Source organism: Uloborus diversus, chromosome 7 (genome assembly GCF_026930045.1).
Source record: "Uloborus diversus isolate 005 chromosome 7, Udiv.v.3.1, whole genome shotgun sequence".
NCBI lineage: Eukaryota > Metazoa > Arthropoda > Arachnida > Araneae > Uloboridae > Uloborus > Uloborus diversus.
Window position 1 is genome coordinate 168,043,361 of NC_072737.1, and position 27,092 is coordinate 168,070,452.

At 32.4% G+C, this 27,092-nt stretch overlaps 1 protein-coding gene across 1 annotated transcript in view; it reads left to right on the forward strand.

The window, feature by feature from the left end:
• LOC129226993 (uncharacterized short-chain type dehydrogenase/reductase y4vI-like) overlaps positions 1-27,092 on the forward strand; it is a 76,907-nt gene that overhangs the window by 36,949 nt on the left and 12,866 nt on the right. The window contains exons 8-12 of the mRNA XM_054861622.1: positions 7,321-7,494; positions 15,853-15,976; positions 21,242-21,348; positions 22,422-22,518; positions 23,856-23,932. Of these exons, the coding sequence (XP_054717597.1) occupies positions 7,321-7,494; positions 15,853-15,976; positions 21,242-21,348; positions 22,422-22,518; positions 23,856-23,932 (579 nt within the window). The remainder of the gene's footprint in view (positions 1-7,320; positions 7,495-15,852; positions 15,977-21,241; positions 21,349-22,421; positions 22,519-23,855; positions 23,933-27,092) is intronic.

Here is a 27,092-nt window from a genome sequence, read left to right on the forward strand (position 1 = left end):
TTTCCAGAATGATTTAGAAAGTTCTAAAAGGTTCTAGAATGATCTAGAAAGTTCCAGAACGTCTATGAACGTTATAGTCAACTTAGAATGTTCTAGAAAGTTCTAGAAATATCCAGAATGATCTAGCTGGTACTAGAAATTTCGATATTCGATGGTATATAAACTATACTTTTCATCAGTTGAATCGTGCTTACAGTCGCGCAAAGATTAATTGAGTCAAGAGTGAACAGTGCTCATATAAATTCAAGTGATTTTGACAAGTGAGAAGGAACAGACTATTTGATTATTCCAGATTGTTCTGGTACTAGAAATTTCGATATTCGATGGTATATAAACCAAAAGTCAGTGATTTTTTAACCGACTTCAAAAAGGAGGCGGTTATCAATTCATACCGTATGTATGTTTTTTTTTTTCTTTTTTTGTTTGTCCACTCATAGCGTCTCACCTACTGAACCGATTTTGATGATTCTTTTTTTTAATGGATAGGGGATGACTCAACTTAGGTCCCATTACTTTGTTTGACCATATTTGTTCTTTAGAAAAAAAAAAGTTATGGGCAAAAAACAGTAAATTTTATGCAATTTCCCTATTGCATGATTAAAATGATACTGTAGAGAAGTTCGCACTTTTCATCCGTGGATAACGGTGGCTCAGTGGTAGAATTCTCGCCTCCCACACGAGCGACCCGGGTTCAAATCCCGACTAGAACAAAGTGAATTGTACTAAAATTTCGTTTCTACTGTTTCCCGTATTTTCTCGAATGTTCTATTAATTTCTGTATCTTTCCAAGTCTGGAAAGTTCCAGCACTTTCTCAAGTTGTATATAAGGAGATGTAACGTTCATTCGTCATAAAGATATCGAGTTGAGACTAACGAGTATTCGCTTCATTTGGTTTTCACATTGTCTTCGCTATCTTCATCTACGCGACAATATGAAACTCATTGTTATAAAAGTTTGGTGCCATATAACAGTAACATTAATTGTAATGATAATTTTGAATGAAGGCTTCTCTGAAGCAAGCATCAAATTTCTTCAAGGGATATTTCGATAATGGGGAATCTGGCGCTGTCGTCTCATTTTTGGCGTAAATAATTTTATTTTAGTAACCCTGCTGATTTATAGTAACCCTATGTGAATTATCAAAACCTTCCTTTCTTCAGTGCTATTGATCCATAGTAGGGGTAAACCTAACCTGGAAGCGAGGTGATGCAGTGATTAGGATCTGCTTAGCCTTCTCAATGCTACCATTAGGTTTGACTCAACTACTCTGTATTATTTTTATCGTTATCATCTATGCCGATAACAGATGATCGGGACTAAGTAAGAAAATACAGGATTACATCATGAGCAACTTAGATGTTGTGGAATGTAAATTAGTTAGGAAAAACGTAATACTTAAATGGTTATAATTAAATTAACTACGTATGATTTCCAGAGAGGAACAAAGATAAGTTTTTAGTGCCAATCGCTTAAAGTTTAACGCGTGTCAATAGTTTTTTTTTTAGTATGGAGCATTTTTAAGAAAAAAATGTGAAGTTTCGTGATGGTAACTTCTTATTATTTCTGAAATACCTACATTTACACTAAAAAGAATGAAATAAAAAAATTTTGAAAAAAAAAATAGAACCGACTTCAAAATTGCTCTAAAAAGTGAAAAATAATTTTATTCTTTAAACACCATCGATAATGCTTTTGAACATAATTTTTGAAGTTGGCGCAAAAAAGATAGACAAAATCATTCACAGCCATAACTCAAATACAACTATAAATTTAACCAGGACCAGTTTCTTCACTATCACATACATTATGCATTAATGACGGCATATTTGAATAGCGATATAAATGTTTCGTTCGTAACTTTGGATGCTTTTCTGAAAAAAAATATGAACGAAGAGTGGTTACACTGGATTTTACGTTTTGTTTTTGCGCCAACTTCAAAAATTATGTTCAAAAGCATTATCGATGGTGTTTAAAGAATAAAATTATTTTTCACTTTTTAGAGCAATTTTGAAGTCGGTTCTATTTCTTTTTCAAAAATTTTTTTTGTCAGTTGAATCGTGTTTACAGTCGCGCAAAGATTAATTGAAGTAACAGTGTAAAGTCATTATATTTGACGAAAGCACAATCGCCCATAGAAAATCACTAGAAACACTCAATAGAACATTTCAAGATTTACGTGACAACACGAATATAATGGGAGGTGTATTGTTAATACTATCAGGCGATTTTCATCAAACGCTACCTGTAATTCCGAATTCGACACCGGCACATGAAATTAACGCTTGCTTAAAGAAGTCAATCATATGGGAACATGTGAAAATAATTAAATTAACGACAAATATGAGAGCACGAATTTCAGGAGATGAAAAGGCACAAGAATTTTCTGAAAAACTTTTACAAATAGGAGAGGGCACCTATCCAATAGACATAAGTACTGGCCAAATTACATTAACTAATGAGTTATGTAATGTTGTTGAAACACCGGAACAACTTATAAATGAAGTATGTCCAAATATTGCTGAGAATTTTACCAATTCAGAATGGTTACGCGAACGAATAATTTTAGCAACGAGGAACGACATTGTTAACGGCATTAACAACATTATCCAGGAAATGATTCCGGGAGAAGAGAAAATTTACATGTCAATTGATACAATGACTGATGAACAAGAAAGATGCCATTACACTGCCTTAAGTTAAAAGTTGGTTCACCAATTATTTTATTACGAAATCTGAATTCACCGAAGTTGTGTGATGGTACGAGACTTTGCATCAAACAGCTACAAAATAACATCATCGAAGCCAGTATAATGACTGGTAAAGACAAAGGACAAATAGTATTTATACCACGGATACCTTTAATATCAAATGGATTACTTTTTACTTTTAAACGCTCACAATTCCCGGTGAAGCTGGCTTACAGCATGACTATCAACAAAGCACAGGGTCAAACATTTCAAATCTGTGGCGTTGACTTGAAAGGAACCATGCTTTGTACACGGCCAATTATACGTTGCATGCTCACGAGTAGGATCACCTCGAAATTTGTTCATTTACAGTCCGGACAATAAAACTATAAATGTAGTCTATAAACAAGTATTGTAAAAAGAAACTAAAAAGTGTGAATGTATAATAGTATGCAATAATAATAGTATGTAATATATATATGTATTTGTCATATGTTGTAAGTTCAATATAGTATGTAAATAATTATGAAAATGAAACATAACTTTTCAATTTACTAAGATGTTTCGTATTTTAACTTATAATTATTTCAATTTCAATTAATTAAATAGTTAATTAATTTGTTATACTCTCTATACATCGCATGTTTAATGGTCGACTAAGTCTCTCAAAATATTTAAAATAGAAATCTATATTATCTACGTTAAAAAGAGAATTCTTAAATATTTTATGTACCATTAAACATGCAATGTATTTTAACCCGAGCAACGCCGGGTTTTGCAGCTATCCTTTTTAAAAACCAAGCAACTCCCTCACCAGCAATTCTAGCCTTGCAAGCTATCCAATGACTTATTCGCTCTCATTTGGAGCTTACAAGGAGAGGTTACGGTCTCGGAAATTCAGATCGGGATGAGATTTGGTAGATTAGTAGTATCCTTTAAGGGTACTCTCAGGGTAAAGTAATAAAGCGCACTAGCCATAAAATTCCGAGAAAACAACCTTTAAAGATTTACGCGCAACTTATAAACTAGTAGAGATTGTTCGTAAACAAGCGCCCGGTGGTCATGTGGGCAGCGCTCTGGGGTTCCATGCGGCCGATCCGAGTTCAAATCCACTGCAAGTTTCTTTTTTATTCATTTATCAAGTGACTGTTACAGCTTTGTGGAATTTGAATTGAAGATAATGCGAAATTTTTGAACACGTAAAGCACTTTAATAGAGAAAATGGAGATAAATTAAATCGATACAAGTTAAAATTTGAATTACAACGGCTACAAAATCACTGTAGAGCTTAATTTATAGATGATTTTTAACAATATAGCTGTTATTTATATACATACACCAGAATGATATTTATCATAAAAACATGGAAAACAAAAACTGTATTGACATCTCGCACAATTTATAAAGGAAGATTGCTTACAGGAGCAACTTCTTTGTAAAAGAGTCGTTGGAACATACTTCATTTACATTCAGGAAAATTTCTCTTTTGTCAGAAAGTTTAGAAGTATACCAGGCATATATCGAATCATTTTATCAAAAATTGGCGATGACAGTTGATGATGGACAATTGATTGTATTTTATGCAATCTTCACGGGTATTCATTTCTCTATTATTTTCAACGAGATACGCGCAATTTTGTATACGTTTTATTAAATTCTTTACCTGTCTATAAAAATGGACTCGAGAAATTGAACTTGATATGATTCTGATGCAATCAAATGATTTTCAGTAAGCAAGCTCTCGTAATAAACGACAGCATCTTTTAATCTCTGCTTCAACATTTCACTGTGCAATGAATTTTTATCCATTTTGTTAACAGATTTTATTCGTTTCAGGGTTACTTCAATAACCGACCATTTCGATTCACAATATTTAAAAAACTCAAATCCTTTTTCACGGTATAGAATTTTCCAGTCTAATATACAGCACAGACGATAAATAAATTTAATGATGAAAACAAACATGAACATTGCAGACGATAATAGATGGAAAATAAAGAGTTGAATATTCAATGTAAAATACAGCAGACGAAAAATTTACAAATAACAGAATGAAGGAGCAAAACCATTGCTCGATAAGTGCGGTTAGGGTTTTTAAAATTTGACTACTTGCTTATGTGCAATAACTAATATAATTCTTCTTACTCATCCACAAAGAAACTGATTATGCATTTATTGCAAAAATCATTTACTTCGTCAAAGTTTATAATATCTAAAAATTTGTAATCACTTGTTTGTGAGAATAGTAAATAGAAATTTAATGTACTATCACACATTAAAAATACATCATATTTTTTAAATTAAGTATTACCTACAAAGTCACTTTATAAATGAACAAAAAAGAAACTTGCAGTGGATTTGAACTCGGATCGGCCGCATGGAACCCCAGAGCGCTGCCCACATGACCACCGGGCGCTTGTTTACGAACAATCTCTACTAGCTTATAAGTTGCGCGTAAATCTTTAAAGGCTGTTTTCTCGGAATTTTATGGCTAGTGCGCTTTATTACTTTACCCTGAGAGTACCCTTAAAGGATACTACTAATCTACCAAATCTCATCCCGATCTGGATTTCCGAGACCGTAACCTCTCCTTGTTAGTCAACCTGGATGGGCCGGAATCGAACTAAAGCTGATAAACTTAATAAACGCGCTCCTTTAATATTTAAAACTGGTAGATAAAAATATTTTTCACAACAGTAAAAAGTCTGCATTCGTACAACTTGTAGAAATTAAGGAAACTGTTTTTGCAAAAATACTTGATTTTACAGGAAATTGATGCAAACCTGTGAAAACCCGACGTTCCACGGAAATAATCAGCGACATTTCGGAATTTTTTTACAGTGCACAAGTACTGTCTAACGACGGATTGCATGGAATTTTTAAATGTCCAGATAAGACGAATCTATGCGAATAAGAGGGAAAAGTAAAAATTTGATGCGCGTATTCCACTTATTTGAATAAGACTCTGCTTTGCAAAAGCTGACATCGGTAAAAAATAATAGATTCGTCCATTTCCGGCTGTAAAACGGATGTTTGTCTTTCAATACAATCCGTGGTCAGACAGTACTTCCTCGCTTGAACTTTATAACTTACTTTCTGGGGGAAGGGGGGAATAATAAAGAAAAAATGTATAAATGGGAGTTGGTACCTTAAAACCTTTAAAAAAAATATTTTTTAGTTTTCATGTATTCAAAATATTCAAATTAAGAGACATTCAAAAAATCATGTTTCTATGTAGATTAAAAGTAACTCAACTCTCATATAAATAATAGTCATGATCGAGTAACCCGCGTGTTTCAACAATGAAACCACGGCATGATAATTTGATAATATGTTTTGGTAATGTTTAACATGCAGGGAAAGGTTTCAATGTGACAAGACTGAACTTGACTCGGTAACTGCTTTGCTGGTAAGACAGTCATTTAAGAGGGGGATGAAGAATCAAAAAAGTGGTTGAAAATTAACGCTATTCACTGGAGTTAGGATTAAAATTTCAAAGATCAAAATATCACCAAACAGGCAATGACTTCGTTCAAATGTAGCAAAGTAGAAGCAATTTTCACCCATCATACCTTGCGGTCGACTTTCTAGCTTTAATATTAATGACGAAGATGTGAAACAAATTGTACGTATTTTATTTTCAAATGTGATTTTCTCAAAAAGTTAATTTTTAAAACTCATGTTCCTTTTTTTCTAAAAAACTACGTAACACATTACTTCGAAGTTTCCGCCGCATTTTATTTAAAATGTTCATAAGTATACTAAAGAGAAATTTTGCTTTAGGATTCACTTTTTTTTCCCAAACAGCTGTTCTTATGGTCAACAAAGGTCTTTGTTTTGCATTTAAAAACGGAATATTGGTTAAAAAGTAATACATTTTGAAAAAATAAACAGTATTGCCTTAAAATTTCACTTTAGTAGATTCCTCGATGTCTTTTAAAATCACTATGAAATTTGTAAGTTTCTATCATCAACGCTTTTTGAGAAAAAGGTACATTAAGCTTAGTAATTCAACATTACGCGTATAGTGTACAGACCCCCCCCCCTTTAAAATGCGTTACTGTGTCTACCAATCCCAAAGAAGATAGATAAAGAGATGACAGGCTTTAAGCGAAGTGAAATCAACTGCAATCTTGGCTGTTAAATTAATGAAATTATGAAAGAAGGCCTTAGTTTCCCTTAAAAAGAAAATCTCTTCGCATAATAATATTTATAAATATTTTAAAAAATCATCAGAATGAAAAAGGGAGACATTTGTTTTACAATCTGTTTTTACTTCTTTTATTTAATTTCTTTAAAAAAGTAAGTAATTTAAATGTAGAATGTCCGTTGTCTATATCTCAACTATCGACTACACGTGTTCTTAAAACAATAGAAAAATTAATTCAGAGAAAAAAAACCATGCATGTAATGATTAAATATAGTTATCAATGAAGATTCTTCAACTTGTGCTTATCTAATTACACACATTGTGTGTACTCTGACGTGATTGATCCGCTTGATAATTATATCGATCAAACAAAGCTTTGTAGTCAGGGGCTTTGATATTGAAATAGCAACTCCAAGATCCATTTTTATCGCTCCAAAGTCTTTTGCGTCTTGGGAGGAGAAAAAAGATTTCATGTCTGATAGAGATTAAATTCATTTGTGTCTGAGCTTTTGAAACAGCGGCACGTGTTTTTTCTTATTGAGAGATATTCAAAACAATTTGGAGGAATGTCAGAATCACCTGTAGCTATAGTGACCGGTGGGGCCCAGGGCCTTGGAGCAGCAATTAGTACAGCACTAGTGCAAAATGGCTATCGAGTAAGTTCCTAAAAACGATGTCGAAAATCTTGATCAGTCGAAATTTATAACTTTGTGTAGTAGTTTAGGTGTAGTTTAGTGGCAGTTTGATAGTTTCTCATCTAACATTTACCTATGTTAGTTTAAAAACTATTAGAAAGTGATTTATATAGATGATTAAAAATAACTTTTAAACAAAAGAGAAAAACTTTATTTTTTATTACAGGAGTTAATTTTATAAATCATAATATTAATTACTATTAAGTGTTTAATGGAAAGATTCTCAGGAAGCATTTTGTTTAAATACCATTTCATTTTACTTCCTCAAAACCCAATTCGCAACTCCAATAAACTATAGGGGGCGCTGCAGCCACTGTCTAATGGTGGATGAAAAAGGTAAAACAAACGCATGCCGTAACTTATAACTTGCTTTGACGCTTAGTGAATGGCAGTAATTTTGTTGCGAATAAGGTTAGTTATTGACTAAAATAGTAAAAAAATAAAATAGTAAAATAATAATGATTACACTGGTAAATCACGTGGATTTGAAGAGAACTGCAGACACGTGTTTCGGGGTTACAGGGAATCCATTTTTTAATACAAAAGATTTTAACTTGTGAATGAAAAGATCTCCGACAAAAGTTTTTGGCTTTATTTAAGCTTTTGTTTATGTAAGCTTTTGGCTTTAGTCAGGCGTCTTTTCATCCGTAAGCTCACCTCTTATGCATTGAAAAAGAGGTGAACTATTGGATAAAAGGATATCCGACAAGATATCCGACAAAGCCTTTGACTTCATTTAAGTTTCTGTTTATGTAAGCTTTTGATTTTTGTCGGGTGTCTTTTTATCCTTAAACTCACACCTCTTTTGCATTGGAAAAGGGTTTTTTTGTAACCCAGAAATACGTGTCTAAAATAGGATAACCTTGATCGTTCCAATTCTCAACAAATTTGTGCAATTTAACGATGTAATTATTTCGTTTATTTTTCTGCACAAAGTTATTTATGGGACTGTCCCTAAATTAAGTCACACGTTTTATTCAATATTTTGTATTTTGAACTGATTCTTTTGCATTGTGTTTTTAAACTTGCTTGCTTTATGATTCGTATTTTTTCAAAAATTATTTTTGTTAATTAAATATTCTTCTTTTTTTTTTTTTACATAGTCAGTTTTTAGCCTACTTTCCCAGTAAAAGTCAGAGAAAGAAAAAAGCATGAAATAAGGCTTAATGCATCTTGAAAATATTACGAAAAACAAAAAAAAAAAGTCAAAAATGGAAAAAAAAATAAATAAATAAAATAAAATAAAATAAATATCGAAAAATTAAAAATTGGAAAGTATTGTATTGAGATGGGGAAAAATGTCTGCCGGTCTGTCTGTGTCCCCCCCCCCCCTAACAACTTTTGAGTGAATAGTCCGATTCGAACATTTTTTTTTTTTTGAAAGATCTCGGCGAGGATACCTGGTTCATATATTTCACTTTTTGATTTGAACTATTTTTGTTCGATTTTGAACAGTTCAAAAAAACTTATTATCGCATACGGGGAAACTCAAGGCAATTCCGAACTTAGAGGCATATTCGCTTCTAAAAAACTTTGTAGGAAAAGGCTTTTGATGAAAAACTTGTATATAAAATATCTTTTTGATTTGAACAATTTTCCGTTCAATTCTGAACAGTTCAAATCCCTTAACATTAGCGCTTACGGGGAAACTGAAAGTCAATGTAGATTCCGTAACTTGAAGGCAGATTTACTTCAAACAAATTTTGTTGGAAATAGCTCTAGACTCCCGACTCCGACTCCGAGAATTTTGGGGCACCTGACTCTTACTCCGACTCTTGTGCCCAACAGTTAGTCGGACTCCGACTCCTCGACTTCAACTCTGACTTCGTTGCTTTGGCAAAAATTTATACACGGCGGAAAAATGACTGACTCCGATTCTTGGATATTAGACTCGGACTCCTTTATCCCAAAGTGGGAGTGACTCCGACTACGACTCCGCAGCCATGGGTTCAACTGTGAAATAGCTATTGTTGATATGCCTTGTTTTTATTTTCACTCTAAATTTAGGTACTCGGTTTTCGGCGGATAAATTTGAAATCAATTATGTTTATACATAAAGATATGCGCAGACGATTTTTTTTTGACAGTGAAAATTATTTCTTTAAGTTGACATTTTATTGTTTTTCTTTATTTTGGTAAGTGCATTAATTCATTTAAAAAAAAAAAAAAAATTTGGCAACAGGGGAAAAAGAAACAATTTTTTTTTTGATATGATGTATTTATTTTAATGAGCGTATTAATTTTTAATTACTATTTTTTCGTTTTGAAAGCGGTTAAAGAATTTTTTTAATGGAAAATAGTGTATTAGCTGCATTGTTTAAAAGGTGCTGCTATTTTATTCGTTCGTTTATTTATTTATTTTTTTTTTTTTACGCATCTAATTTTTTAGCTGAATGAGGCACATTTTATTCCTAGAAATCAGCTTAAAATATTAAAAAATTATGTTTGAAATAATTTGCGGTTTCAGCTATTTTTAAGAATATTGATCACGTACTAGAAAGTAGTCTGGGTATACGGGAAAGTAGGCTCGTTTAGTTCTAGACGAAACTTCTTGTTATAACTTCGGTCAGAAACTGAAAATAAAACTTTCTTGTGTTTCATAAATAAAAAAATAAGAAGCCAAGCATTGCATAATATTTTTTATTTTAACAATTCAATAAAACGAAATAAATGAAAAGAAATAAAGGAGGACAAATATTAAAGCAATAAAAATGCAATCTTACTGCCTGCTCTTCAGACTTAGTGAAAGCTGTAGGGTAGAGTGCTGTAACTTGGGACGCTTGTACCTTGGGACACTGCTAATTTCTAAGAATCTATTTTTAGCAGCCATGTATTTGTAATCTCTAACAGTAACCTTCACGACTAAATGGTGCCATAGTAAAAATCAGCATCAAATGAGAAAAATTGACGATTTTGTGAGAGAAAGCAGGTTTCATGACTCCAAAGTAAATATTTTCTTCATTTTTTTTCCCATTTTCTGTCTTTGTATTTGTAAATTTAATCATCTGACTTTTATTTTGTGATAAAGGAGAAGTATTTTAAATATTTTGGTTATGAGAAAAGAATGATAGTCATCTAGATTGACTATCATTTCGGTTTTTCCTAAACCATGCAGTGATTGTACCTTGGAACAGCCAAACATTTGGTACCTTAGGACACGTTACAAAGTACAACATATGCATGGTTCTTAATAATTAAGATATGTTTAGAAACATGGAACAGTGTTCTAATCATATGTAGTCTTTTCAGCGCATTTAATGTTAGATAATAATTCCTAATTCATTATTCATAATTCAAAATTAATTATTCATGATTTAATTCACAACCATGAAGAAAATATTTTTTTGTTTTTTGTTTTCTGGTGCAAAATTGGTTCAAGTATATGGTTATTTCCTGAATCATGAAGACTTTCCCATAGTACAACAGGATGTGTCCCAAGGTACAATAGGATGTTTTACCTTGGGACAGCTTGGAACTTTTACTTTAAAAATGGCTGGCAACATTTTATTTTCAAACTGCCTGAATTAAAAAAAATATATTGCATAGCAGTATGTTGGGGAACTTTAATGTGACTTTTAGATTTTAAATTTGATTCAAATAATTGGCGTTAAAAATTAAAGTATGAAAAGTTTTCCAAGGTACAACACTCTCCCCTATAGATGCTTACTTCAGTGTTTGTTTATTTTCCTTATGCAAATACCAATTTACGTCGTATCTTTGTTAATTTAACAGTTATTACATAGGGGAGTTTTCACCAGAAAATCCTTTTAATAATATGACTGAATGTTAATTTAAAAAAAAAAAAAACAAGAACTTCAGTCTAAAACTAAACGAACCCACTTTCCCGTATACCAATATCTATTTTCTAGTATCTGATCAATATTCTCAAAAATAACTAAAATCACAAATTGTTTCAAACATATTCCTTTAATATTTTACGCTGGTTTCTAGGAATAAAATATGCCTTACTTATCTAAAGAATTAGATGCGTAAAAAATAAATAAATAAATAACTAAATAAACGAACAAATAAAATAACAGCACCTTTTAAACAAAGCAGCTAATACACGTTTTTCCATTTAAAAAGTGGAGTTGGAATCAGGTGCCCCAAAACGGAGTCGGGAGTTGTTCGTCAAGAGTTTTTTCCAACAACATTTGTTTGAAGTAAATCCGCCTTTAAGTTTGGATTCTATATTTACTTCTAGTTTTTCCGTGGGAACTAATGTTAAAGGATTTGAACTGTTCAACATTGAACGGAAAATTGTTCAAATCAAAAAGTGAAATATAGGAATAAAGTGTCCTCGCCAAGATCGTTCGAACAAAAAACTATTTTGTTCGAATCGGACTATTCACTCAAAAGTTATTAGGGGGTGGGGGGTGGGGCAGACAGACAGACTGACCGACCAACAGACATTTTCCTCCATCTCAATACCCTACTTTCTAATTTTTAGATATTTATTTAATTACTATAGGCCCGTCCCGAACTTTTTCGGGTTGAAAAATTATCTGTCTTAAATAAATATTATGCAATTTTTTTTTTTAAATATCATGAAATACACCATTTTTTGTTCCGTTTTTATGAGGTTTTAGAAGGAACTGATTCACTTCATTGCCTAATCCAGAAAGACCAACCTACATCCCCGGGAACAAAATAATCAACCCAAGTGTAACGTCGTAACTGCGAATAATTGTACGTTTGATCTTCAATTTTGATGATGGTGATAGCATAAGAAATTTTCATTGGGAGTTTCAATTACTTATATTGGAAATGGAAAAGTGCAAGGACCATGGCGGGAATTCGAGGAATATAATCTGACTGAACTGCTGCTGGTCCAGTAAGAATAATACTTAAATCATGTTAGTCCATATTGATGTTACTTGGGAGTTCATTTCCATTGTATACATAGAACAATTTAAAGTTTCTCAACCAAATTATTGGAATACTGCCTTTAACTTTTTAATTTTCATTCTTTTTTGCTTTTTTTTCATTAAAGTGAATATTATTTTTTAAAGAGAAATATACTGAGAAATTGTTCCTATAAATAACGTGATATTAGAGTTGGAATTGCTCTCTAAAAAAATCAAAAACTGTTATGTGGTTCATTGACGTAAACCTTCCCCTATTATTATAGATTTTTTATTTCTTTAATTTTTTTTTGTTTTTTTTTTTTGTTTTTCCGCGATATTTTGAAGATGCATTAAGCCTTCTTTCATGCTTTTTCTTCTTTCAATGACTTTTACTGGGAAAGGAGGCTAAAAATCCAAAAAGATCTAGATTTCAATTTTGAGTCATAGAATTTCTCTTTTATACACGTTGTTGGGACTTTTAATTAAGGTCTGATTACTGAACATGCTTCATTAGACACAGCTTTTATCTTCGAGGTAGATCGGGCAACGCAGCTAGTCTATATATATAAAAATGAATGTTTGTCTGTATGTCATCCATGAACTCAAAAACTACCCGGCAGATTTGGCTGAAACTTTCACCGTTTGTTATTTTTGGTACTGGGAATGTTTATAGATCGGTTCGAAAAAAATCCGATCGATAGTTCCTTTTTTATTCCAATTTAAGTCATAATCCATTGGATAAATACGAATAAAATCATCGGCTGCAGAAATTAATTCGCGTGAAAGATCTCATTGATAAGAAGTTAGCTGTTGCCATTTTTCTTGAGTTTGAACAAATAAATTCTTTCTTTATTGTTTTATGGCTTTTCATGCAACGGGGGGATTTAAAACTTTTTCTATTTGATATTTTTAGCGATTGATTGATCTTGCAAACTGCGCGAGTACAAAATTTGAGTATAGTCACGGCTTCACTTGAAACCTGGACCGATTATTATGAAAATTGCTGTATATATGTATTTTTCCACGGAGAAGGTGCATAATATGCTCATTGAAGCCACTCGCCACCAGGTGGCACTGCAGAGTAGCAACTTCTACCCCGTTCAACCGATTGTCATGAAAATCAGTATAATGATGTATTTTTTTGTTGGCGTAGCAACGCGCGGTACAGCTAGTCATGTATAAAAATATCTAACTGGAAAAGTCTTTTGTATTCACGAACATTACTTTAAAATGGGGTTGCTTCCGACATTATTAAATTATTTTTTTTTTCTGAAAGAGCATGCTTTAAAACATTTAACCATTTTAAAAATAATTGGACAAAGTTTAATATTTTTTGACAATTATTTTAATTGGTGTGCAAATTGAAGTTAATTTCTTTCGCTTCTGCACATGACATCACAAGTGATGAAATGTCATTCACTGATTATTTATGCCATTAGCACAAATTATCATAACATTTAACATCGTAAACATTTAGTATGGCAATGTATTTAGCGTGCGAAATTATATCACTAGTGACGTCCAAAAGACCACGCCTATTTTCCAAAATCGGACATCAAGGGGAAAAAAAAATAAAAAATGACCGTTGGGAAAACAAAAGTTTTTTTTCTGGTTCCATATTTTTTTTTTTTTTTTTTTTTGCTTATTCTATCAATTTTAGTGACTGAAGGAAACAACCCTATTGGAATTATGTGTGCCCATCCACAACTTTGACATTTTTGTACAGTGGCTTCTAAAAGTGTTCGTACACGACTTTCAATGAAATAGGACCCTATCCATTGGTTATCATTAATATTTCGGAATAGGTATTTAATTATAAGATCTATGATCAGTTTTCAACAAAAATATATGAAATTTTTAAAAAATATATTAAAACTTAATTTTTTAAAAATCAAAAACCAAAAAGTGCCAGAAATTTTATTTCACAAAAGTCTTCGTACACTTTCAAAAATATCTATATATTATTGACTAATCTAACTTTTTATTAAGTTATTATTTAGTAGAATATCATGCAGTATCAACAACACCTTTTAAATGCTGGGAATAGATTTCATTCTTTTTTTTTTTTTCCTTTCTTTCTGCTTTTTTTTTTTTTTTTTTTTTTCTGCGTAATTTCTGAGTAAGTGTTCAACCACACTTCGAGTCTTACTGTTTCTAGCTCTATTTTCGTTTAAAAGCCATATTTTCGTAATCTAGACTCCAGATACCTCTAAATATGTTACATTAAGTTCAAATCTGAATATATAAACTTTTGGACAATTTTTGAGGCACTGGACACAAACGATGAAAACCGTGTGCTTCTTATCGTTATCTTGTTAAAAAAAAAAAACAAAGTTGTTTCCGATAACCAAATTTTTCGCTAAGAGTTTAAAATTGGTTTTTAAAATATTTAAATGAGCAGTATGATTCATTATTTCATCAAAAAATTTCAAACTATCAAGTCCTGATGTTGATATGCACCATCATACAAAAACACCTTCACCGTCCTCATTAATTGATCCAACTAAGTTCTTAAGATTAAGTTCCTAATTTTTTCTTCTATTTACAATTTATACAACAATTTAACCCAAAACGTTGAATTCATTTTTATATCTAAGTAAGACGTAATTCCAAAACATTTTGGGCTTATTTATCATTGATTTGGAGACGAAAAGCGTAAGCTTTCTGTTTTTTGCACGGCCAAGAAAATTTCTTCGGGAAGAGGTCTCATTTAAACCAGCTAATCAGAGAACTTGGCGAACAATTCTAGGTGAAAATTAAATGCAAAAAGTTTCATTTAACTCTTCAGAAACTGTTACAACACTCAAATGTGTATTTTTCATAAATTCTTTAACTATAAATCTCCGATCACGCTTTGTCAACTTTGCCGGTTGACCTTTTCTTACCTTGTTTTCGGTCCGTTTCTTTTCTTTAAAGCATTTTATCAAGCATTTTACTATAGAAAGAAATACATTAACTAATTTATAGACATTTCAAACCAATTTAACGCTACTGCGAGGAAAAAATTCAAACTTCGAATGGTGTTTGTAATTTTTTACGAATACCAGCCATTTTACAGTAATAGGTACAATATTAAGGAATAAATAAACAAAAAATAAAGCCAAATGAATTTTAAGGGTCAACACAATGCAAAAATAATGAAAAAACGACACATGATAATTTTAATCATTTATTTATTCGAAAATTTTTGAGTGTACGATGACTTTTGTAGCGTATTATTTCTCAGTCTCTTCGTTTTTTGACCCATTTCAAAAAGAAAATCCATCAATATTTTGAAAAAAACTACAGGGATTTATTTAGAATGATATAGGAATGATGTGAAAAAATATTGGATTTCATATTCCAATTCAGTTTTGCGTTACTTTATTTTTACTAAAAAATTTCAAAGAGTACGAACACTTTTAAGAGCCACTGTAAATGCTCTTTTTATGAGTTTCCCGAACATTATTTGTGTGTGCTTGATTTTCATTAGGTTTGTGTGTCGGACATCAACAAAACGAAGTGCGATGATTTTGTGACGAAATTACAGAGCCAGTTTGGTAAGGAAAAAGCAATTTCTGTGGGTGGTAACGTTGTCAATGAAGCCGACGTAAAGAGTAAGTCGCAAAAAGTTTTATTATTTTTTCACCTACTTATTCAAATAATTTTTTTCTACTTTTTTTGCAATTTTTTTTTCTTTTTTCTTTTTTTTTTAAAATTTGTTTTGAGCTTTTAAAAAATATTTCTCATTGCAAAACACACAGTATTTTAGGCTAACTTTATGACGCTATGCCTACTTGTACGAACATTTAGCACTGTTATGTAACACGATCTTTGTTTCTGAGCAGTCATTTTCATCACTATCAGTTTCAATTTCGCGCTATCAAAAATACATGATTTTTTTTTTTTTTTTTTAATTTTTCTACAAAAACTTTGTTTTGGTCTGAAAAAAAGAGAAGAAATTTGCTTTATGGTCATTGATAAAATGGTTAAATTTTGTTGCCCATTTAAGAGGGTCCGGGACACATTTTGAAAAAATTTTATTAAACAGTTTAGACTTTTGAAATTTTTTGCACTGTTCCACCATCTATTTAATAGTTAAAATCATAACATAAATATTTTTTTAATTTAATTTAATTTAAATTTTTTTAAAAAATAGGGTTGCTTTAAATCGCTAAAACTCGAACGTTCTTGGTACAATTTTCAATTTTTTTTTGAAAAAAATTGTTTTTAAATATCTAAATTTTAATATTTATTCGGCATTTTAAAAAATATTAATTCAATAAAAAATAGAAAATATTTGAAAAAAATTTCGAAAAAATGTGAAGATACATTTTTTTTTTAAATCATATTTTTTTAAAGTAAACGTTTTTCCCCCCCAAATTTTCCAAATAAAAAAAAGAAAAAGTTTTTAAAATGATTTTTCTTTCTCAAAATTTGACGATTTTTGTGTCCGGACCCCCTTAAAGGGAAAAAGGATCAAGATATTTAAATGGTGCAGTAAAACCGATTCTACAAATTGTGCGCAAAAGGATAGTTATGTGAAATTCACTAGTAAGTCCCCAAATATATTCTCCTTCAAGCGGTCACCACAAAATGCTTCAAATAAGATTTTTCGACGATTATATTATGTTACAAAGAAATCTACTGCAAAAAGGGAAACAAAATAAATACATAAATAAATAAAATAAGTGATATTTTAAAAACTTGAACGATCTCGTATGAAAATTTTAAATAGATTATCTCCAATGCTTTTTTTAATGTCTTACTTTAAAATGTGTTTTTAATTTTTTAATTATTTCCTTTTCCTGAAACCCTATGCGACACGCAAATTTAAAACATTTTAAACACTTCAGCAAAGTTCCATCGAATAAGAACTTATGTAAGTGTATTTCTGGTTTGAACAAAAATTCTGCATTTTTGTTTTTTACGAAGGAGACCGGACACCGCATATCCCACCATACAATTAGCGCACGTCTAACAGTGTATTGTTGTATTACAGAAGAAAAAGGTTAAGATTTTTTAAGGATAAATAATATAAAATATGCACATAATATTGTTGAGAAACGCATTTAATATGTATTTTGTACATTATCTTCTCTGTTATAAATATAGTATATTATAATTATAAAGCTGAAAGTCTCTCTGTCTGGATCTCTGTCCGGATTCTGTGACGCGCATAGCGCCTAAACTGTTCGGCTAATTTTCACGAACGTTGGCACAGAATTAGTTTGTAACATGAGGGTGTGCACCTAGAAGCGATTTTTCAAAAATTCGATTTTGGTCTTTTTCTATTACAATTTAAAAAAAAAAATTTCCAGCAAATTATCATAACGTGGAAGAATAAGTTACCAAGTTCTCATAATGTGAAACCGTAACGTAGGCGAGGAAATAAACATAGCCATATTGGGGAGAAATTCATCATCCATTATTTATAAACATACAGGCGAACCAAATGACCTTTTAATTTTCTACTACGGGAAAAGCCGTGCATGTATCGCTAGTGTTTAATATTTTTAAAATTTAATAGTGTATTAATTAATGAAATAATAAGGAAATAGATACAGTATTTTGTTAAATTTTATAGTAAGATTCATTTTTGGCAAATCTGCATGCAAAGCTGAATACAATTTTAAAATTGGCACTTAGTTATAAATCATATGTACATACAATTAAAAATGTAAAAGGTAACCACAACTCAACTGCAGAACTGCCATATGTAGTAAACTAGCTGCGTGCCCGGCGTTGCACGGGCTACCTAAAAAAATGAAAGAGATGTTCAGTTGATTTTTTTGTATTACTCTGACATCAGTTTCTAAAAGAGTTAAGGAATAAATAAACACGCGTAGTGCAAGGTTTGCAAAACACCAGTAGAGCATATTTTTGGCAAAAATCTCATTAACGTTAATCATAGTTATCAATGATACAAGTTATGAGTATTTTCAATTAGCACAAAGGATGAAAATATGTGCATTACCAACTTAATCTGTGCTCACGTTAAACTGAATTTTATCTGATAGCTATATCTGAAATATTTATGTGCAATTACAATCAGCTTTTTACATAAAATGACACACACTGTTTGGTTGATTACGTGAAACTGAAGCACCAAGACTTAATAAACACCAATAAGCATTAACCAAGTCATCAGATTCCAATTAAGCTTTAGTTAAAATCCTTAAAAACATTCCTTTGTTCAATTCTGTTTCACTTAAAGAAATCCAAACAATCTTAATTTAGCGTGTTCTTTTAACGATACAAAATGTATTTCAAAAGCAAAAACAGGAACGAAAAAGAGAGTTACTACAATTCGAAAACTCACCCATGTGACGGGAAAAAGTTCAACAAAATAAACATAATTAGTCGCACATCCTAAATTTACCCAAATATAAGGAGGGTCAATGATAAACTTACACTACAATAAATAATAAACATAAGAAACATAATAAAGAAACAACTTTCATATGCTGAAAAGAGTTAAGAACGTTGGCTGTAAAAAATAAAAAAAGGGACATACGATAAAATAAAGGTTATGTCAAAATAGGAGCAACCAATTTTGAATTTATTTAAAATGAAATTCTAGATGGAAACGTTGTTTTAAGATTTGGACAGCAGCCAAAAAAATCTCTTTTTAAATATTTATTAGAATTTTATTTGCTCACCCGTAAGCAAAATGGCAACAGGAAAAAAATAAAAATTCCTGATAACGTAATGTTAATTAATGTTTTAATTAACATCTCCGCTAATTAAAGTCGCACAATAACGAAGTTGGTCCTATTGTTTTCTTTGGAAAATTTCGAATTGATTGGTATCTCGTTCGACTCTTGATTCGCAGCGGTTCTCAAGAAGATCGATCTTCATACATACAGACAGACAGACGAACGCGAACAGATTTTAATATTATAGTGGACTAGCTGCGTGCCCGGCGTTGCACGGGCTGCTTAAAAACTGAAAGAGATGTCCAATTGATGTTTTTGTATTACTCTGACATCAGTTTCTAAATCGCTGAGGAGTAAATAAATACGCGTAATGCAAGGTTTGCAAAACACCAGTAGAGCATATTTTTGGCAAAAATCTCTTTAACGTTAATCATAGTTATCAATGATACAAGTTATGAATATTTTCAATTAGCACAAAAGATGAAAATATATGCATTATCAACTATAATTTGGGCTCACGTTCAAATGAATTACATCTGATAGACTATATCTGAAATATTTATGTACAATTACAATTAGCTTTTTATATAAAATTACACACACTTTTTGGTTGATTACGTGAAACTAAAGCACCAAGACTTACTAAATACCAATAAGCATTAATTTAATATCAAGTCATCAGATTCCAATTAAGCTTTAGTTAAAATCCTTAAAAACAATCTTTTTTGTTCAACTCTGTTTCACTTAAAGAAATCAAAACAATAACGTGTTCTTTTAACGATACAAATTCTATTTCAAAAGTAGAAACTGGAAGGAAAAAGAGAGTTATTACAATTTGAAAACTCACCCATGTGACGGTAAAATGTCCAACAAAATAAACATAATTAGTCGCACATCCTAAATGTACCAAAATATGAGGCCGGTGAATGATAAACTTACACTACAATCAATAAACATTACTAAAGAAACATTTTTCATATTCTGAAGAGAATTAAGAACGTTGAATGTAAAAAATAAAAAAGGACAGACGATAAAATAAAGGCTATATCCGAATCATAGACTAATAATAAGAATAGACCGAGCTATGGCAACCCTTTTGCTGCTCATAAATCAAACCATGTGACTGGTGGATATCCTAGCAACAACGGGCGTTGATCATAGCAGACGATCAACGCTCGTGAGAAATAAAATAAATAGAATTGATGGAACACGGAAGAATGATCTTTTATGGAGTCCGATTTGTAAATTTGTTATTCTAAGTTGTAAATATTTTGTTAATGTAGTGAGTTTTTCGTTTAGATAGTACTGTCCATTTTCTTTAGTCAATTTCAATAACTCTCTAAGCAATTAAAGATTCAAACGCCCAAATAGAATCGGCAAACGGTAAGATTTTTACCTACAATTTCAATTTAAGATACCGATTAGTACATTTTTGCGTTAATGCAAAACGTTTACGCCATTACGTTCACGCCAAAGCTGACGCAGCAGTTACGAATAAAATAAAAGTTACATAAAACTGTGAACAAAAACTAACTACTAATGTCAAAATAATGCATAACTAAAAGAAAAACAATTTAATCTCTGCACCTGGAAAAAAAAAATTATAATAAAAACACATTACGTCTTAAAATACATGTCGAGTGCCAAACTATAGATAATGTTGCCATCTAGCAACCATGCTGCCAAAGTTTTCGCCAAGCCTTCCACCAGTCACATGATGTATCCATGAACCGATTTTTTCATCAGCAAGTCTGGGAAAGCTCGGTCTACTCTTATTATTAGTCTATGATCCGAACAGAGCAACCAATTTTAAACTAATTTAAAATGAAATTCTAGATGGAAACATTATTTTAAGATTTGGACAGCAGCCAAAAAAATCTCTTTTAAAACAATTTTTAGAATTTTATTTGCTCACCCATATAAAAAATGGCAACAGGAAAGAAATAAAAATTCCCGAATAACGTTATGTTAATTAACGTTTTAATTAATATCTCCGCTAATTAAAGTCGCACAATTACGAGATTTGTCTTATGTTTTTTCTTTGGAAAATTTCGAATTGATTGGTATCTCGTTCGACTCTTGATTCGCAGCGGTTCTCGAGAAGATCGATCTTCATACAGACAGACAGACGAACGCGAACAGATTTTAATATTATAGTGGATATTATAAATTTTCATGGAGTAAACTTTCGGCCAAAATTTCTTGATTTTGTTTGGTTTGCAGATCTCTTTGAAGTAACTCTTCGATATTTTAATCATGTGGATCTATTGGTAAATAATGCGGGCATTATTTGTGAACAAGACCCACGGAAAGTTTTGGATGTGAACGTGGTAAGTAATGAACAATTCATTGTTTGAGAATTAAATTTATCCCATAAACAACTTCCCACGAAGTATTTCCAGATTGAGCTGAAAGTGATAACATGACCTCTGTAAACGAATTAAAATAAAGCTTGCTTGGAATAGTAAGAATTCTTGTAATCGTTGTAACTTGGTTCGGACCTGTTTCTTGCTATTCTCCCTTGATGATTGATTTATTTATTTAATCTATAAGTCTGATGTTTTTTCTTTAATTTTGTTCAGTTTTTGCAATAATCTATTAGTGTAAAAGAGCAATGTTAAAGAAATATTCACACACAAAAAAAAAAAAAAAAAAAAAAGAAAAAAAAACATAAATAAATAAATAAATAAATAAAAATAAAAATAAAAATTATATTAATTTGAATTTTTGGCATCCTGAATTCAAATTATGTTTTTTCGCAATCACGAGCGTGTGTGCATGTGGGCGCGTGTGTGTTTGTGTAGGCGCATGTGTGTGGGTGCGTATGTGTGTGAGTGTATGTATGCATGTGTGTGAGTGTTGTGTATGCAGTGCTGTGCGTGTAGGCGTTCGTGTGTGTATGTAGGCATGTGTGTTTGTGTCTGTGTGCATGCATGAGTGTATGTGTGTGTGTGTAGGTGTGTGTGTAGGTGCGTGTGTGTATACGCTTGTGTGTAGGATATTGACGCAGCCTGGAGACGCTTTCGCTATAGGAGCAGCATCGTGAGGCGGCCGGTCGACGGTGATGCTGCAGAGGGTGCTGGCGGGAAAATAAAATCAGCGTAACGCCAAAAACAGTCAAAGGAGAACAATAAACAATCGTGATTGCTCAAAAAAAAAAAAAAAAAAAGAAATTACAGAAAAGAAAATGAACTGATGCATATCTACGAGATTCCGTACTCCGTAGTTTTCAGTCATTTTAACTTCTTGTTGGTAACATAGTACGAAAAACTAGATAAAACTCAGATTTGATTTCTTGTTTGAGATAGATATTTCAGTTGATATTTTGACGAATTCTGAACATCAATGCACTACAGATTTTTGTATTGAAAAACATATTTAAGTGTGTGTGCTTTTCTTATAGATTGGTGTTGTGAATGGTATAAACATTGCGCTTCAATATATGGGCAAAAGCAATGGTGGAAAGGGTGGAATCGTCATCAACACAGCTTCAATCGTTGGTGAGTTTTGATCACAGTTGAGAAATAGTGACTCCTTGATTTGTAGATAAGAATAATAAACATGGAGAAATATTTACCAAGCAAAAGGATTGTTCCGAAGTAAATTTAATTTCACTTTTAGAAATCGTTCTATTTTTAATTCGGACACTTTCATGAAATTCTTACTAGATTTGAAGAGGTACTTGATTAGTGTCATACTCAATACATGGAATTTGTAATTAACGCAGTAAAACGTGAAAGCAATGAACGTTTGTTTGATAAAAATTGAGGAAGGAAAATAATGAAAATAATAATAATAATAATACTTTTGCTGTTTTTGTCTTGTCTTGATCTTTATCTTTACTATTAACAAAGCTGAAAGTCTCTCTGTCTGGATGTCTGGAGAATGTCTGGATGTCTGTAGGATGTCTGGATCTCTGTGACGCGCACAGCGCCTAGACCGTTCGGCCGATTTTCATGAAATTTGACACAAAGTTAGTTTGTAGCATGGGGGTGTGCAACTCGAAGCGATTTTTTGAAAATTCGATTTTATTCTTTTTCTATTTCAATTTTAAGCACATTTTCCGGAGCAGAATTATCATAAGATGGAAGAGTAAGTTACGAAATTATCATGACGTGGAATGAGAGAGTGAATGAACATAGCCAATTGGCGAGAAATTCGTCAGGTGACCCGAATGACCTTTTAATTTTCACTAGTGGTGCTAGCTAACTAGTGGTGCCGCAAAGCCGTGCGGGCACCACAATTAATACTAAAGCTCAAAGTCTCTCTGTCTGGAGGATGTCCATACGATGTCTGGATCTCTGTGACGCGCATAGCGCCTAGACCGTACGGCCGATTTTTATGAAATTTGGCACAAAGTTAGTATGTAGCGTGGGGGTGTGCTCCTCGAAGCGGTTTTTCGAAAATTCGATTTTGTGCTTTTTCTATTTCAATTTTAAGAACATTTTCCGGAACAGAATTATCATAAGATGGAAGAGTAAATTACGAAATTATCATGACGTGGAATGGGAGAGGGAATGAACATAGCCAATTGCCGAGAAATTCGTCATCCATTATTTGTAAATATACAGGCGAACCGAATGACCTTTTAATTTTCAACTACGGACAAAGTCGTGCGGGTACCACTAGTTATATATATAGCATTAGTTTACTTGCAGAAAATGCTTTTTCAGGATACGTTAGACTGAATTGAAACCATTGGCACACTGAGTGTTTTTGATTTAGCAATTAACTGTTAAAAGATTTATCATTGCACCAAAACCTGTGATTTCAGTAGTTATTTAGTATCACCCTTTCTTTTTTCGTATCGTAAAAAAACGTTTTTTTTTTCTTTCAGGTTTGATACCATATCCTGCTCTTCCTATTTATGTGGCTTCAAAACATGCCGTCGTTGGATTAACAAGAAGTTATGGGGTGAGTTCAAGCTTTGTGATTCTAAGGTACAAGCTGTAGTCTCCAAAATAGCAGGAGTTTTGACGAAGGTGCATTACTGTCTGACCATTGATTACACGGAAAGGTTAATATCCGGTTTATAGGCGGAAATGGTCGCATCTATTAGTTTGTAGGGGTGGTAGTTTGTTCGTCACAGATGTGCGCTTTTGCTTATTTAGACGCAGTTTTGAGCAAATGACAGTTCGTTCACCGAATCAATTCTTAAATCTAAACTATATTCGATCGATATTCTTACTACACAAATTAATTGATACATTTTTAACAACATAATTTTGCACTTACCATTTTGATTCTACTTTTCCTGACGAAATGAAAACATTGTATTTTCCTTTTGCTGTTTCCACACTGTTAAAAATCTTTCGGAAAATTTACGGTAATTGTTACTGGCATCCATGTTGCCAGTAACTAATACCGTAAAAATCAAATGTTACTGTACAATTTTACGGTTTCCTTGGTAGGCTGCAGCAACCAATTGGCGCTGGGATCACTTATTTCTCCGGTAAAAATTACCGTAAAAATCAGCGATGCGTTAGCCCGCCATTTTACAGTAACAATTACCAGAAAATCTTCCTGAATTTTTAACAGTGCATAGAAACTAGTTTGTTTCCACTCTTTTTCAACTTAGGAAATGCAATAAATTAATTAGGCACTAGTGACATTATAAAACGTGTGAATCAAAATCCCATCACTATTTTTCCTTCTCCCTGCTAGATTCATTCAGATGGAATCGTCTTAACTTGGTCAATTGCCAGAGTATTGGCTATCTCCTTCCTGGTTTAACGTATCATTTTTTTATAGAAATCAAATAGGGAAAATCATTTAAAGATAGACTGATAACGTACAGAACATAAAAAAACAAGCATGCAATTATTTATTGAAAGAGCATCCTTATATATATGTGTGTATAATAGCGAATGATCGAGCAACGCTCCTGACGTCATCAACAATGAAAATCGCTCCACGGCATGATAATTTGATACTTTTTTTTTGGTATTGTTTTATCTGCAGGGAAAAGCTTTATTTGGACGAGGTAGAACTGGATTCGGTATATTAATTGTTTTACTAGTAAGAATGCATTTTAGGAGAATGAAGAAAAGAATAAAAAATTATTAAATAAAGCACAAAAAACCCGACTGCGTAAAAAGCAAAAAAACTAAAAAGAAAAATGTATAAGACCAGTAGTTTGGAATGTTATTAAGTACTACTGAATAACTACACCATTGAAATAGTTTTATAATCGTATACACAGGTAAGAAAAATCATAAATTCAAAAGCAGAGAATACAAGGATCAATAGTCGGGGCCCATTTCTTTCTGAATCAAGGAATCCTGTAAAATTTGAATGGGCCCCGACTGTTGATCCTTCTATTTCGCTTTTGAATTTACGATTTGTCTTATCTGTGTGCGATTATAAAACTATTTCAGTGGTGTAGTTATCCAGTAGTGCTTAATAATATTCTAAACTATTGGGCTTATACATTTATGTTTTTTAGTTTTTTTTGGTTTTTACGCAATCGTTTTTTTTTTTATTTAATAATTTTTTATTTTACACTTTTTAGTTAATTTTCATTAACTTAGGTATTATGATTATAAGACGGTACATTTCGCAATCTTGACATTTCATTGAGAGAGTTTGTATCGTGAGGTTTATTAAGTAACTTGCGGTGGTCTAATCTACTGATAATTAGTCCCTCTAAGGACCTAACTCGGCTTAAAGCTACATGTGCTTGACCTTCAGGAAAACCACAGCACAGCTGTATAAACAACCAACTCATGATGACGCGAGCTAGGAAACGTCGTCAGTCAAATCTTTTTCCCAAAACTAAAAAAGCCCGCCAAAAGAGTACACGTCGCGAAATTCAGTCCTCTGAATCACGACAAAAACAAATGCAACATGTTAGAGATGAAAATCCGAATTAGTAGACTTTCTTTCTTTTGGTGCTTATTGCACGGGTTTATTTTGATGAGGACTACACGATACCGAACTGACAAAATGGCAACTGGTTGTTGATATGGTAAATTTGGATTACTGTCATGTGTTTAGTGACACTCCCAAGGTTAAGACAAATCGATTGACGTAAGAATTACCAAAATTGGCCAAGGCGTTTAGCCTCTACAACGCCACATAGGAACAAACACACATACATAGACTTATAAACACATTACCCTCCTTTGCGTCGCGCACGCGCAGTCGGGTAGTAAAAAGAGGTCAACAATGACCGCTATCTACTGGATCTTAGGGTTAATCCACTGGAGTAAGGGTTAAAATTTCAACTATCAAAATATCATCAAACAGGCAATGGCTTCGTTTAAATGTAGAAGCAATCTTCACCCGTCATACCTTGAACGGCGATTTTCTAGCACATAAATAATGATCAGTTATATTGATAAGCTCATCAAAAGTAATGAGGTTGAGGTCAAGTTTCTCACTTTGACTTCACTTTATAAGAATTGAACTAATCAAACTGAAAATTCCTATTCCTATTCAGAGTCACAACTGACTACAACTGTATTTATGTCGAGGACTGCATACTAAGTGCCTTGCCTCCATTATTTTATATACCGATAGATGGCAGCACCATCACCGGATCGAACAGTTAATGAGAATTTAGAACTAGTCCAGGAGCTAATAGCTACCTAGTGCTAGCACCCCCAGAGGTATCGTTTCACTTGGAGGACATTGAGACCACAGACCACGAGCATATTTAACGTCGCCCAGTCCCCTTTAATGACGACGGTGGGTCTTCGACCATCGAGGTTCGAACCCAGGGCCCTCCGGCCCCGAATCCGACACTCTACCGATCGGGCTACCACGGCCCGAACTGAAAATAAAGAAAAGGTTTCAAGAAAAGAAAAGATACAGTTAACTGACTTAAATAAAAAAAAAAAAATCACGATGCTGTTAAGGAAATTATAATTTAATGATGTGTAAACTTTAAAATTGATGAAAATAGTTAAAATGTGTTTTTAATTGCTTTTTGCTGATTTGTGGTTGCCACGACGCTCTAGTCTGCGAGTCGAATCCGCCTGCTTCATACTGCGCGCAGGCAGTTGCCGGAGCTGGAGTCTTTGACCAGTCATTACCCCAAGAGATATTTATGATATAAACTTCAAAATTGGGC